This window comes from Raphanus sativus, chromosome 2 (genome assembly GCF_000801105.2).
Source record: "Raphanus sativus cultivar WK10039 chromosome 2, ASM80110v3, whole genome shotgun sequence".
NCBI classification, from domain to species: domain Eukaryota; kingdom Viridiplantae; phylum Streptophyta; class Magnoliopsida; order Brassicales; family Brassicaceae; genus Raphanus; species Raphanus sativus.
The window spans coordinates 6352457-6367848 of NC_079512.1; the positions used below are offsets into that span (position 1 = coordinate 6352457).

A 15392-nucleotide genomic window follows, 5' to 3' on the forward strand; every position below is an offset into this window, starting at 1 on the left:
TACTGGTGATGATGTACTTGGTTGTTTTGTTGTGCAGGTTGTGGGAGACGTTGCCAGACGGTGTGTGGTGTTGAGTTAAGCACGGATTTGGCAGCGAAGGTAGAGCTGCTTACAAATTCCTAGTTCCTGATTTCATGTTAAGTTAATAATAATATTTAGAGGGTATTAGTGGAAGATACATTTTTAATGATTGTTAAAATTTAAAGAATAATGTTATTAATTTATAGATTCTCTTATTCCTAATAAAATTTAGTATTATTGGACTGATGATTTTATAATTCTATACATAATCCTTGGATACTCAAAAAGTTTAGATTTTAATGATTCTATAAATTTATTAGAGTTAATGTTATTGGAAGTTCTTAACTAAATTTGTTTTTATTATTATCCGGTCTATATATGTTCTATTTAAAATTTTTGATTTATAATTAAGCTCAACTAGTTAAAACAAGATTTTGAAAATGCTACATATATTTTTAGAATTTTAAAATTATTTAAGTATTTATTTTTATAGATTTTCGCAATATACAAATTTTTTTCTGGCTCTTTCTATATTCAAGAAATCTATATACTTTTAAAATCAATAAATTCTCTATAAATCTAATTCCACTTATACCCTTTTATGTTTAAAAAAAACTCAGCATATATACAAAGGTGAACACAACAAATATATATGCTCATTAACAGAAGTAAGATCTATAACGGCTTTCTGGTTTATGGTTGATTAGTACAATACAATAGCTAAAAGCTATTTATTTATGTATTACAGACTATAGAATACAAACATATAAAAATAGTTTGTGATAAGAAAAATATGGTCCAAGCACGATGAACTTGTCTTCTTCCTGTGGAAGTGATCGAATTAAAGAAGTGGGACAATTTGCCCAAAAAAAAAAAAAAGAAGTGGGACAATAATGGTTTATCTCCTTAAAAGAAAAAACGGCCGTAGCGGCAGAGAGGAAGTCACGAGAGTGGAGGAAGAGATTGGCAACGCATGAATTTACACGTGATGAAGGCCCTATTGTACCACGTTTAAAGGCCCACTTTCTTCACGCCGATTGGCCCCCCGTTCTTCTTTCTTCCTTGCTTTCAAAGCCCTTTTCCAAATCTGTCAGAAACATAAAAATCTCTGATTTTATAAATGAGAAAGAGAGAGGGTGATCAAACATACGTCGGTATAACAAATACTTTTGTGTTAAAAGATTTATTAATGAAATATAATATCAAGTTACATATATGAGAACAGATTCCATGAAAATAATATTATAACATATTATAAAAAGATCAGACAGACATACAATGGATAAACAAAATAAAGATGTAGACATACAATGAAATTTGTTTTCACGAAAATTTGAATGGCATATAGGTCATCTTTTTACCTAAAGTATATTTATTAATTTATATATCTTCAATTTTTTTGGATCAAAGATATATCTTCGGTTAATATGTAGAAATCTTTGGTTTTTGGTTTAACACGGTTAAGTAAGAAATAAATTTAAGATTTTTTGTTTATGAAACTGGTTACTAATTAATAATATGGTAGTCGTTTTATTATTTTATTAAAAGAATTTGAAATGGAAGTGACCGAGATCGAGATCTTGATTTAGATTTGCCTTAGTATTAAAAAACTACATTGATTCTTTCCCCATAAATCCTTTTCTTGTCTATTCTGTTTGTTTTGTTTAATTCAGTTTTATAGGTTACTAATTGTGTGAAGTAAAGGTAAATTCAGTTGGCAGAAAATTATTAAAATATAACATTACATTTTACTCCCTCTGTTTCTTAATAAGTGTCATTTTAGAGTTAGACACACGGATTAAGAAATCATTAAATTTTACATATTTTCCATACAAAAACATCATTACCCATACATCTCAACCAATAGAAAAATAAAATGCATAATAAAATTAATAAATTTTGCATTGAAAACTTAAAACGACACTTATTTTACAACGAAAAAAATTTCCTACAACGACACTTATTCTGATATTTATATTATTAGATACTACCAAAATCCCAAATTCCAAGAGGTGTATTTAATTTAACATTTGATGTAATTTGATTTTTAGTGGGATTTAGATGATTTCAATAAGTTGTAGGGATTTATGTGATTTTTATTAAACTATTCTAGAATATTACTTAAAACCATGAGATTTGAGTTTTAATTTTTTAACTAATAAACTTTACCCAAATTTCCTAAAATCACATGAAAATTTAAAACTCCACTACTAAAACTTTAAAGTTCAATAACTTTGGATTTTAAATAAATTTTTAAAATTTATGTTTGAATAATAGTAGATTTGTCATTTTAATACAAATCACCTAAAAGTCTCAATTGAATACACCCCCTAAGATTACGGAGTCATAGATACTTGTAGATTAGTTTTAATAACTTATTTTGATCATCTATGGATCATATGATTATGTATAATAGTAGCTTTTAAATGTTTCAAAAAGTAGCTTTTAAAAGTTTAGCAATCAAGGTAATTTCCCATATTCGAGCTATAATAGTAGAAATCAAATAATTAGCTGGGTGTATTTTTCTGAATTTGATATTTAAGTGTGTTCTTCTTATTATCCGGTCTATATATGTTTTCCATTTAAAATTGAGAAAAAGACTAGGATACCATCAAGATTATAGAGTCATAGTTGAATACACTCCCTAAGATTACGGAGTCTCAGTTGAATACATTCACTAAAAGTCTCAGTTGAATACACTCCCTAAGATTACGGAGTCATAGATACTTGTAGATTAGTTTTAATAACTTATTTTGATCATTTATGGATCATATGATTATGTATAATAGTAGCTTTTAAATGTTTCAAAAAGTAGCTTTTAAAAGTTTAGCAATCAAGGTAATTTCCCATATTCGAGCTATAATAGTAGAAATCAAATAATTAGCTGGGTGTATTTTTCTGAACTTGATATTTAAGTGTTTTATTCTTGTTATCCGGTCTATATATGTTTTCTATTTAAAATTGAGAAAAAAACTAGGATACCATCAAATCAAGTTTTTGTCACAAAAATAGCATCACGAAGAGGAAAATGACCAAAAAAAGTTTTATTGGAGAGTAAATGTGCATTTATAACCCTTGGATTAATTAATCTAAGACTTACGGGGGGTTATTGGTAGAAAGATTCTAGATGAGTTATAAAATTTTGGAAATCCATGGTTATTGGTTTGTAAATTTTTAGAATCTTAGCCAAATCCATTGTTATTGGTTTAAAGATTTTTAAATTCCATTCAAAATCTCTTGTTATTCAAAAAGTTTGGGTTTTAATGATTTTATAAGTTTATTAAATTCTATTGTTATTGGGATGCAAATTCTCTATATTTTTACTCATGAGAGTAGATTCTGAAAATACCATGTTTACTCACAAGATTTTAAAAATCCATCTAACAAAAACATACTCATATACAAACAACTCTTCCTCATCTCTTCTGTGATCTAGATGAAATTGAAAGATTCAAATTCAGAAGATGAAATTCAAGCAATTCATGTTAGAACATGTATTGATATTTTAGGATCGATGTATATAGTGTGAGAAAGTGTTCTTCATTGACTCCTCTCCTAAAGCACCACATGGAGGATATTGAGAAAAACCTATTATATATCAACGTATTTATAAAACAATTTGTTATACATAAAAGGAAAATATTTGTATGTAGCTATCAAAGAAAGGTCTGTAACAATGTGTTAACTGATAGATGGTATATTTTTTATTTTTTTGTCATCAGATGATATATATGTTTTACATCAAAAATGTTTTAATAAAAACGTGTGTGTATTATCTTAGAAGGAAATAACTTCAAGAAAAAATATATGAAAATCTAAGATAGTTAATAACAATCAATGGGAATCAATACAAAATATTTGATGAAAATTCATACAATATTGTTAAATTTACTTGAATTTTAAAAATCTCTCAACTTTGAAAATTTTCAAACTCTACATAAATTTTGGTTCCAATAACCCCTCCTTAGTGTTTAGAGTTAAGGTGTGGAGTTTTAGGAATGTGTTCAAAATTTTAAAAATAAAAAATAAATATTGAAATTTTCAAAACAAAAAATGTGCTATTTTGGTCATTTTATTTTTTGAATGCTATTTTTATGACAAAAACTTAAAAATTTTATTTTAGAGAATTGCCCTTTAAAATTTTTGATTTATAATTAAAAAATGTGAAAAGTGTCTAAGTGACACTCTTTGTGAAACGAAAAGAGTAGTTAATTTTCAAAAATGGGCTAAGTGAAATCGTTTTGGTCTAGTGATAAAAAGATTTGAGTAGCATTGACTATATAACCGCAATCTAAATGGATTTAATCACTCACAAGTAACCGACTATAATATCCCATGGTCAGTGTTTTGAAAACCGGATCAGACCGACCAGTCGGACTGTGACTCACTTTTCAAACTGATTCCAAGTTGTGTTAAAAATCAGATTTTATATTAGGGAAAATTTGGAGAAATACACTTATATGAGATTTTAATTTGAAAATTACACTATCATTTAATACTTTTTGAAAAATACACTTTTGTATTTATGAATTTACTAAACTATCCACACTTAACTTTTATATCATAATTTATTTAATATTTAAAATAACAGTTTTAACAAGAATAAGATTTGTTTTAAAAAGAAATCTCTATAATATCCACACAATATATTTTTAATATATCTGAATATAGTTTTTAGTATGAAAAGTAACAAGCTAACGTTGTCTTGTCTTCTTCCTGATATTCTGTCCTCCATTTTTTTTTAAAAAAATATTTATCTCTGGATTCAGATTTATTCTTTATGTCATCAGAAGTTGAATTAATTTTTCCCCACCCCCTTAAGTATAATTGGATTTCGCAAAGTCTATTTTTCTATTATTGCACACATCGTATATTGATCTTCAAACACAAATTTGATCTCTGTAGCTTTCTCACCTCGATTTTATGGTTCTCTTAGATCTAGAGAATTGGAATCTGGTTTTGATTGTTCAGTTTGGTTGTGACCTTGAGTAATCAAAATGTGTCTTGCTTATAAAAAAACTGAGCTTTGAGATAACAAGTTTTTTTTTTTGGAAAGGCTAGCACTGACGTAAACTAATTCTTTTGGCTATAAAACATAAAGAGTTATAATATTATTAAACATAAAGAATTATAATATTAACATTATTATTAATTATTAAAGTATATTATAATTACCGAGATATGTAATCTGGATAAAAATGTATTTTTACATTTAAAAAAGTGTAGTTTTTAAAAAATAGAAAATACGGTATAATTTTCAAATTTTGAACTATTTCAAGAGTATTTTTCAAATTATCCCTTTAAATTAAACTATTAAACTCGGTAAAATAGATGATCCGATTCGATATTAAAATCCGAGTTTCTCAAATTTAAATTTAAAAAAAAATCTTTAAAAGATTTCATGCAAAATTCATATTGTTCTTTAAATATCAATCTAAGTAAATTAGTTTTCATCATATTTTATATTATTTTTGATGTTTTCATTTTATTTTCATATCAACTTTAGATTTTTAACATGATATAAAGTTTTGTCAAAATAATTTTATAGTTATTTATTTTAAAATTTGATTAAAATTTAAAACCTGATTAAATTGGTTCGACCATTGACCCAATGACCCAATTATAATGTCTAGTCAATATCCGGTCCGCTTTTCATTATAAAAAAGAGGCCTAGTATTATTATAGTATTTTGTAACTAACTCGTAAATGCATCTGAAATAGTACAAATTTGAACCTCGTGAATAGTTCACATCAATACAGTATGAATCAATCAATTTGAATAATGAAACAAACTAATGTGATGGTACTAGTGGACAGTATAAAACTCTTGAATCGAGACGCTGCACATCGATCTTGGAATCTATCTAATCCATTTTTGTATAATTGTATTTTAATAATTTCGTGCACGGTGCACCACCTTAACTACTGTTGTCTGAAGTCCAAAGTCCAAAGTCCATCTCCAGACAAACTTTGTATCGTTGTATTTTATTTAATAGACATTTCTTTTCATGTGGAAGTGATAACAGTACTGTAAACTAGGTTAGTACAAGATCCTTTTCAAAGTTTGACGATACATCTGTGATTTCATTTAAATTTGTAAGACTACACTAATTCGTAAACTATACTACTACGCATTTTCTTTATCTAAATCTTCATTTAGCTGTGTTTATTTTTCTCTTTATCACTAGTGGGCATATCCGCATATGTGTTACCGAAAAATGTTTATGCATGTGCTAGTTATAATGTAGTTTTCTTATAGGCTTATAGCTGATGTAATTTTCTTTCTACCAGTACTTTATGATATTAAATGAGATTTGAATCAAGAAGAGAAAAATAAATTTTTAGCAAAAAAAAAGAGAGTAAAATAAATCGTAAGACCTTAGTTAACGTGGAAATTGAGCTGACAGAAGTAATTAGTTTGGTAAGCGAGAATCACGCCTTCAATTTAGAGACCGAGATGCGAAATGTATGGAGCCACGTTGAAACAAATCACTTCTTCAAGTTCACTGCTTGGAGATCTTAATAACTCTCAAATAAGTAAAAAAAAACTCTCAAATTAATAATAATTCTCAAATGACGCAATAACAGGATACCACGCGAACATGAAATTGAAGATATTATATGACTTTTTATTGGGTTCAGAGTGAATTTTTAGGTTCACCAACCAATAAAAAATTGTCATTTTAAATCTAATATTTTTTAATTGAAAAAACAAAATAACTTTTCAAATTCTATTGTGTTTTTAAAATAAAAAGATTAGATAAATAAATAACAATAGTTGTTAAAAATATTATTTTTAAAAATATTTGTTTTGAAGATTTAGTGTTTAAGATTTATAGTTTAGAATTTATCAGATGTTTAGTGTTTTCCAAGCGTTTAGGTTTACCCAAAGGTTTAAAGTTTACCCAAGAGTTTAGGATATAGGATTAGAGTTTAGTGTTTAGTGTTTTGTTGACAATATTTTTTAAAAAAATTTGTTTTTATATATTATTTTTATTTATTTTTAAATTTTATTTTGAAAACATAATATAATTTGGTAAGTTATTTTGTTTCCTTAATTAAAAGATATTAGATCTAAAATAACAATTTTTCGTTGGTTGGTGAACCTAAAGGTTCATCTTAGGGGGTGAACCCAAGAATAACTCATATTATATAAAGCTTAAAAGTTAAAAATAAAACTACAGCTTTGATCGGAAAGAGCTCTAGAAGTTATATATAGTTAATATTATTTGTGTATAATTTAATTATGAATTCTAGTTAAAAATGAATTTACCTCGTTAAAAATTAAAAAGTTATTATTGGCTTTGAAATTAATTTTTTACAACATATTTCTTCATTTTTTAAAATCAGAAAGATCATTTTAGATTTATTTCTAAAAGAAAAATGTCTCTTTTAAAATAATATAATTTGATTCCATGATATTATATAATAATTAAATTTAATAGATTTGATTTTGTTTCTTATTGTTAAATTATCTAATAAATTTAAAGCATTGAAAATATATATCTTAGAATATAGCATCACAATATTGACATTGGAAAAAAAAATAGAGTAATTTTGTTTTAAAAAAATCAATACTATGTTTTGTAATGTTTATATAAACCTTGTACAAAGTTCTATATGTAAGAATTAATAATTTATTATTTCAATGAAAACATATATATATATATATAAAGAATTATTGTTTTGTTGTATATCAAATTATGTCATATTTTAAAATAATAAAATCTAAGACCAAAATTACTTTAGTAAATTTATTATGTTTATTAACTTACCAAGCATTAATTTATGAAACTTATATTATCTTAAATAAAAATATTGTGTATTATATTTGGCTATTTAGGGCCTCTCCAACCCAACTCTATTTTTACTCCAAAATTGAGTAAATATTTTACTCTAAAATGGAATAAAAAATCAATATGGAGTAATAAATACTTCAACCTAACTCCATATTTCACTATATTTTGAAGTTTACTCCATAAATGGAGTAATCTATTTTTTGTTAGTTCATGACTCCATTATGGAGTGAAGAATGGAATAGAGTTGTAGCACTTTTTTTCTATATTCACTTTTACTTCATTTTGGAGGGAAAAAAAAAAAGTTTTACATTGGAGATGCACTTACGTATCCTGTTAATTGTTATTCCAACAAGTTATTGTAGTATCCAAACACTAAATCTCTCATTAATGTTACTATCTCCATTGGTAAAGAGTCTAAAGACAGATTTTTTACATATATTTAAAATTTATCAAGTTATTATCATAAATGTAGTTCTAACAAATACTTATTTCCAACAATGTTTAATTAATATATTTCAATTAACTTTTTTTGAAGATCTACCAAAATTTATTAGAAATACAAAAAGGTAAATTCATATTCAATCAAATACAAAAATAAAATTTCTATTTATCTTTTATGACCAAACAAACAATTAGAAAAGTCTACACTTAACAGATAAAAATTCTCAAGAAATTTACTTCATAGTTTGATCAATTTTATATATTTAAAATGTAAAAAAAAAAATATTCAAATCAACACGGAATAATTTGCCCAAAAATATCTATAGATTTAAGTGTATTTATGTTTTTATTCAAATAATGTTATAGATTAAAATTCTGTGTAGTTACAATTTTTTAAAAAATTTAAACAAAAAATATTCCGTGTTGTGAAAGCACAGATTAAAATTAAGTTTATGAATTATAATTGAAACTCATTTGTAAATTACTGAAAAAGCAAAATCTAACTAAATGTTGTAGTATCCAGAAAGTTTAGACCTCTCATAAATGTTATATAATTTTAAAATAACAAAAGAAAAAAATAAAAATAGACAAAACATGATATGGTGACTTTACATCATTTATCGATTAACTCCATCAAACATTTTTTCAGTTAGTCCGCTAAAATCTACAGAAAAAAAAAATAGAAAAGAGAGAAAATCTCCCCATACTTTAACTCGAGAACAGCGTCAAAGTTAACCGGCTGCCCAAACTGATTAATGAATGACTTCCTTAGAATCTCTAACCATTTTAGGGAAATATACAGAGTCTACATATTGGATAATATCGTTAATAATAACAGAATTTGTATTTATTAAATATAAACATTTAATGGCAAAAAGTTTCTACTATTTATATATCCTCGTCTAGTGTTTCACAGACTTATCAAGAGCTCTTTGTATCTACTCCCTTTTCATTGTATTTACTCTACAGTTCTACACTGTAGAGTCACACTAAAATGGCTTCTACAAAAACATTTTTTTCATGTCTGTCTCTTCTCGTGGCTCTAATCCTCTGCTTCTCACCCACCCACTCCAAAAACACTATCGGCAAAGGCTACCGTTTGATCTCAATCGAAGAATCACCGGACGGTGGTTTCATCGGCTATCTCCAAGTCAAACAGAAGAACAAAATCTACGGCTCGGACATCACCACCCTCCGTCTCTACGTCAAGTAAGTCACACTATATCCTCTACTTCGCACCCTACGCTACCTCTCCCACTCCTAACCGTTGGATTTTCCACAGGCACGAGACTGATAACCGCCTCCGTGTCCACATCACAGACGCCAAGAACCAACGATGGGAGGTTCCTTACAACCTCCTCCCTCGAGACCAGCCACCTCCGGTCGGAAAAGCCATCGGAAAATCAAGAAAGACTCCGATAACAGTCCAGGAGATCTCCGGCTCCGAGCTGACCTTCAGCTACACCACAGACCCGTTCAGCTTCGCCGTGAAACGCAGATCCAACGGCCAAACGCTCTTCAACACAAGCTCAGCCTCAAACTCAGGCTTCGGTGAGATGGTCTTCAAGGACCAGTACCTCGAGATCTCGACCTCTTTACCCAAAGACGCGTCACTTTACGGACTAGGCGAGAACTCGCAGGCCAACGGGATCAAGCTTGTTCCCAACGAGCCGTACACGCTCTACACGGAGGATGTGTCGGCGATTAATTTGAATACCGATCTTTACGGTTCGCATCCGGTTTATATGGATTTGAGGAACGTTGGAGGTAAACCGTATGCACATGCGGTTTTGCTTCTGAACAGTAACGGTATGGATGTGTTCTATAGGGGAACGTCTTTGACTTACAAAGTTATCGGAGGAGTTTTTGATTTTTACTTCGTCGCTGGGCCTTCGCCTCTCGACGTCGTTGATCAGTACACTGCTTTGATCGGACGGCCTGCTCCAATGCCCTACTGGTCTCTAGGTAAGCCGCACTTAATGCACTTTTTTCTAGTAGTTGACGTAACACACAAATTAAAAAACAATATATATATAATATAAAAATATTATCAACTATCGAAAACAAATCAAATACTACAAATATTCATAATTTAAAAATAATAATGATTATATTAAAATAAATGGCATCTAATTTTTTTAAAAATCTTTGGAATTTAAAAAGAATAAATTGATTAGTTCTTTGTGGTATAATTAAATAATATTTTCAGGCAATTTTGTTTTATAGGATGAGTGATTAATGATTGTGTTTGTTGGTCATGTGCTTAATGTAGCCAAAAGATTGGTTCACTCGGAAAATAGATTTGCGTATACATTTGCTAGCGAGAATCTATTAGATTAATGTTCTGTATTAAAAGAAGATCTGGCTTTTAAACTTAACTATCTGTTGAATGGTCTTGTAATTGACACATGTAGTAATGGTCATGTGCTTAATGTAGTCAAAAGAATGGTCACGCGGAGAATAGATTTGTGTATACATTTGCTAACGAGAATCTATTAGATTAATGTTCTGTATTAAAAGAAGATCTGGCTTTTAAACTAAACTATGTGTTGAATAGTCTTGTAACTGGCACATGTAGTAACGAAGTTCTCATCGTTAAGAGAATCTGGTCGTTTCCGACAGATCTTTTAGAAAGATTACCCTTTTTGAGGGATATGTTGTGTGTAGATGAAGGTCGCTTTCCAATTATAGTTTTCCAATTTAAAATGAACGTGAAGACGTGTTACATTGCTTTCCTCTTTTGTTGATTTTTTTTCTCCCCTAAGGGTTGAAAAGTTGACTCTTGGTCCCAGTACGATCTTGATATTGGTCCATAACATGGACCACGGTTCTTTATTTAGTTGACATTAAAAGAGAGAATCAAATCTTGGTTTTGGCCATGTGACAGTCTGACGTATTTATTAACCAATCTTTTTTATATACTAATTTTTTTTTGAATGAATCTTGTGTTTGAAGGATTTCACCAATGTAGATGGGGATACCGTAACTTATCAGTTATTGAAGACGTGGTGGACAGTTACCAAAAGGCAAAGATCCCTCTTGATGTGATTTGGACCGATGATGATCACATGGATGCCAAAAAGGACTTCACGTTGAGTCCCATTAGCTACCCACGTGCCAAGCTACTGAACTTCCTAGACAGAATCCACAAGATGGGCATGAAGTATGTCGTCATCAACGACCCTGGCATTGGTGTCAACGACACATACGGTGTATACAAAAGAGGTATGGCTAATGACGTGTTCATCAAGTATGAAGGAAAGCCTTTCTTGGCTCAAGTATGGCCTGGCGCGGTCCACTTTCCTGACTTCCTCAACCCTAAAACCGTCGCTTGGTGGGGCGAAGAGATCCGCCGCTTCCATGAACTAGCCCCTATAGATGGTCTATGGATCGACATGAACGAGGTTTCAAACTTTTGCTCTGGATTGTGCACAATCCCTAAGGGGAAATGTCCAACCGGAGAAGGACCTGGTTGGATCTGTTGCTTGGACTGCAAAAATATAACCAAGACGAGATGGGATGACCCTCCTTACAAGATCAACGCCACTGGAGTTCAAGCTCCCATCGGTTTCAAGACCATCGCAACAAGTGCTTTGCATTACAACGGTGTAAGAGAGTACGATGCTCACAGTCTATACGGATTCTCCGAGGCCATCGCGACGCACAAGGGTTTACTCTCTATCGAAGGGAAACGTCCTTTCATTTTATCCCGGTCTACTTTCGTCGGTTCGGGTAAATACGCTGCTCATTGGACCGGAGATAACCAAGGAACGTGGCAGAGCTTGCAAGTGTCTATCTCAACGATGTTGAACTTCGGAATCTTCGGTGTTCCCATGGTCGGTGCGGACATATGTGGATTCTACCCACAACCAACTGAGGAGCTCTGTAACCGCTGGATCGAAGTGGGAGCATTCTACCCGTTTTCGAGAGATCACGCTAACTACTACTCTCCACGACAAGAGCTTTACCAATGGGACACAGTAGCTAACTCGGCTCGTAACGCTCTCGGTATGAGATACAAGATCCTTCCTTACCTCTACACACTCAACTACGAAGCTCACATGACCGGTGCACCGATCGCTAGACCGCTCTTCTTCTCGTTCCCTGAGTACACCGAGTGTTACGGTTCGAGCAGACAGTTCTTGCTAGGAAGCAGCTTGATGATATCTCCGGTTCTCGAACAGGGAAAAACCGAAGTAGAAGCTCTGTTCCCGCCAGGTTCTTGGTACCACATGTTCGACATGACTCAAGCCGTTGTGTCCAAGAACGGGAAGCGCGTGACTCTCTCAGCTCCGTTGAACTTCGTGAACGTTCATCTTTACCAGAACACCATACTGCCCATGCAGCAAGGAGGGTTGATCGCGAAAGAAGCTAGAACGACGCCGTTTAACCTCGTTATTACGTTCCCTGCTGGAGCTTCTGAGGGATACGCGACGGGTAAGCTCTACCTAGACGAGGACGAGCTTCCGGAGATGAAGCTAGGAAACGGACAGTCCACGTACGTTGACTTCTATGCTTCGGTCGGAAACGGGACTGTGAAGATGTGGTCGAAAGTGAAGGAAGGGAAGTTTGCGTTAAGCAAAGGATGGGTGATTGAGAAAGTTAGTGTGTTGGGACTTAGTGGAGCAGGACAAGCTTCTGAGGTTGAGATCAATGGGAGTCCGGTTGCGAAGATTGAGGTGAGCTCGAAGGAGCATACGTATGTTGTTGGGTTGGAAGAGGAAGGAGAGAACAAGAGTGTGATGGTTGAAGTTAAGGGACTTGAGATACTAGTGGGTAAGGACTTTAACATGTCCTGGAAAATGGGTATTAGCGGTGCAAATTAATTTGAATCAATGAGATTGAGAATAGAGGTTTGTGTCTTGTCTTTTTACTGTTAGAAGATGTTTTAGTTTGAATAAAAATTGCAAGTGAAATGAAAGTATTGTTTCTCTTTCGTGTTTACCTTTTTTCTCGCATTTACTTTTAGCTTCTGATAATGAATAAGTATTCATGTATTACCAAATATCTCATAGGACCGGATGTGTTTTAGTATTTGTTTTATCCAAGCACAAAATTGAGTCTTTCAAAAGAGTTTACTGGTCTGAGATCTTTGTGTGAGTGTGGTCACGAGAGCAGAGTTCTAGGACTGCCTACTGCATATGAGATCTGATAATGGTAATGATGGAGATGGGTGATTATGCTATGTTAATATGTTATACATATTGACACATTCTCCGTATTATTTGATCATCCACTTTATACATGTTAGCAAGGTTGGGGGTTGGGCCTGCACTTCAAGCCTAACCTAATAATATCTTCTAAAGTCTTTAAAAAGAGTTCAAATAGATAAAGTGGTCAGACAAATTTTGTATCTTAAACGATAAAATAAGGCTTGGTATTTTTCATAGATCAATATTTTGGTATGTCTATCAATACTGGACCGTATGTCTTGTTGGACCACCAAGCAAAGATGATTGGGAATCAGTTGAAAAAGGTTAGTCCAGTTCTTGATTATTTTCTACAAAGCTACTTTGATACTGTTTGCATCAAACTCTGCTACTGCCCACAAGTTGTATCATGCTATAGTCACAGTAACGAGAAACTTTAGTGGTTTGAGCACTGCTCCTGGTCCAGATGAGACTCTACGGTCTAAGGCAGCAAACATGTTAGGGAAGCTAGGCAAGTATTAGAATCCATTTGGGACAAATCCTGAGAAGATGAACAAGCTTGTCATTATCGCTGGTGTTCTTGATCCAACCAAAAAGATGAAGGTTACCACAAAGCTATTTGAGAAGTTGTATGGAGAAGGCTCGGTTGAGGTTACTCATTTGAAAGATGAAATCGAAGACATTTTGGGGAGTTTGTTTGATAAGTACAATGAAGGCAGTGGCACTGCTGGTGGTTCGGGTTCAACGTTGAATAGTCAGTCTCAAGGACAAGGACCATCTTCTCAATCTCAGTCTCAGTCTCAGTCACAAGATCAGTTAGGAGGTGAAGTATCTCAGAGTACAATACTTGGTAATGGGTTTGTCTATGAGAGCATGAACGACATCTATAAAGAGCTCATGCAAGAAACAAGATTTCAGGAAAAAACCAGTGAGTTGGATACTTATTTGAAAGAGAATGTGGAGATTCCAAACCTTAGTGGTGGTTCAGAGTATGATGTACTCTCTTACTGGAGGGTTAACAGTGGAAAGTATCCGGTTCTATCACAGTTAGCTAGAGTTGTACTTGCATCGCAAGTGAGTTCTGTTGCATCAGAGTCTGCCTTCAGCATCAGTGGCCGAGTTTTAGACCCAAGCAGAAGCTGCTTGACACACTATATGATAGAAGTGTTGATGTGCATGGAGCAGTGGCTCAAATGTGAGATTAGAATCAAAGATAAAGGAATCGCAGGACAAGAGAAAATGCTTAAGCTAGTAGAAGAGGAAGATGCTCTTATGAGAGGTATACTTTCTGGTTTTTAATCTCTTTAATCTCTGTCATTATATTTTTTTTCGGTTTGGTTCATACTCTTAATGATCTTCTTCACTTTTTTTGTTTTTTTCAGAATTTGAACCTACCTTTCAAGTTTGAATGTTGGTGATGCGGCTGTTGGAGACTTAGTATCAGTTTGTTGTTGTTGTGTTTGCCTTTTGTATTGCATTTGCACTTGATCAGCTTAAAACGTTTATGTTATTTATGACTTATGAGTCTTTATGTTTTGAATTCTGAAACAGTTTGTGTGCCAGACTAGTAGTAATGTTATTGTTCTTATTAAGCATTGCAGGTTGCTATTTGCTAAGCACTAATCACTGCAGGTTTTTAACTAGTAGCTTTGGAATAATGTTTGAGTAAACATGGTAATTTTCGGGTAAACAGAGTAATTTATATCCGTTTTTTGTTATTTCTACCCGAAAACAGATAAAATCCGACCCGAAAACCTCTAAACAGACCCGAAAACCTTAAAAAATCTCGAAAACCCGAAAACCGACCCGAATTCTATTAAAACCGAAAAAATCGGGTATTACCGGTTCTTACAATCTCAAACCGACCCGACCCGGACCCGGCTAAAACCAAACCGACCCGGAATCGGAAAATTCAAATTATCCTATCGGGTCCTATACTCTTCAACCCGACATACCCGAACCCGGAAGGACCCGACCCGAA

The 15392-nt window shown here is 32.2% G+C and overlaps 1 protein-coding gene across 1 annotated transcript; it reads left to right on the forward strand.

The window, feature by feature from the left end:
• Positions 1–9170: 9170 nt before the first annotated feature.
• Positions 9171–13197, forward strand: LOC108842625 (alpha-xylosidase 1). Its single transcript, XM_018615605.2, has 3 exons — positions 9171–9470; positions 9544–10226; positions 11217–13197. Exons 1-3 carry the CDS (start codon positions 9256–9258, stop codon positions 13085–13087), a joined length of 2769 nt encoding a protein of 922 aa, XP_018471107.2. The 5' UTR covers positions 9171–9255; the 3' UTR covers positions 13088–13197.
• The last annotated feature ends 2195 nt before the right edge of the window (positions 13198–15392 follow it).

Bases quoted from the DNA above. Each gene is read 5' to 3' on its own strand.
- LOC108842625 (XM_018615605.2), top strand. From the start codon at position 9,256: ATGGCTTCTACAAAAACATTTTTTTCATGTCTGTCTCTTCTCGTGGCT. The intron at 9,471-9,543 runs GTAAGTCACACT...GATTTTCCACAG, and splicing joins ACCCTCCGTCTCTACGTCAA to GCACGAGACTGATAACCGCC. The intron at 10,227-11,216 runs GTAAGCCGCACT...TTGTGTTTGAAG, and splicing joins AATGCCCTACTGGTCTCTAG to GATTTCACCAATGTAGATGG.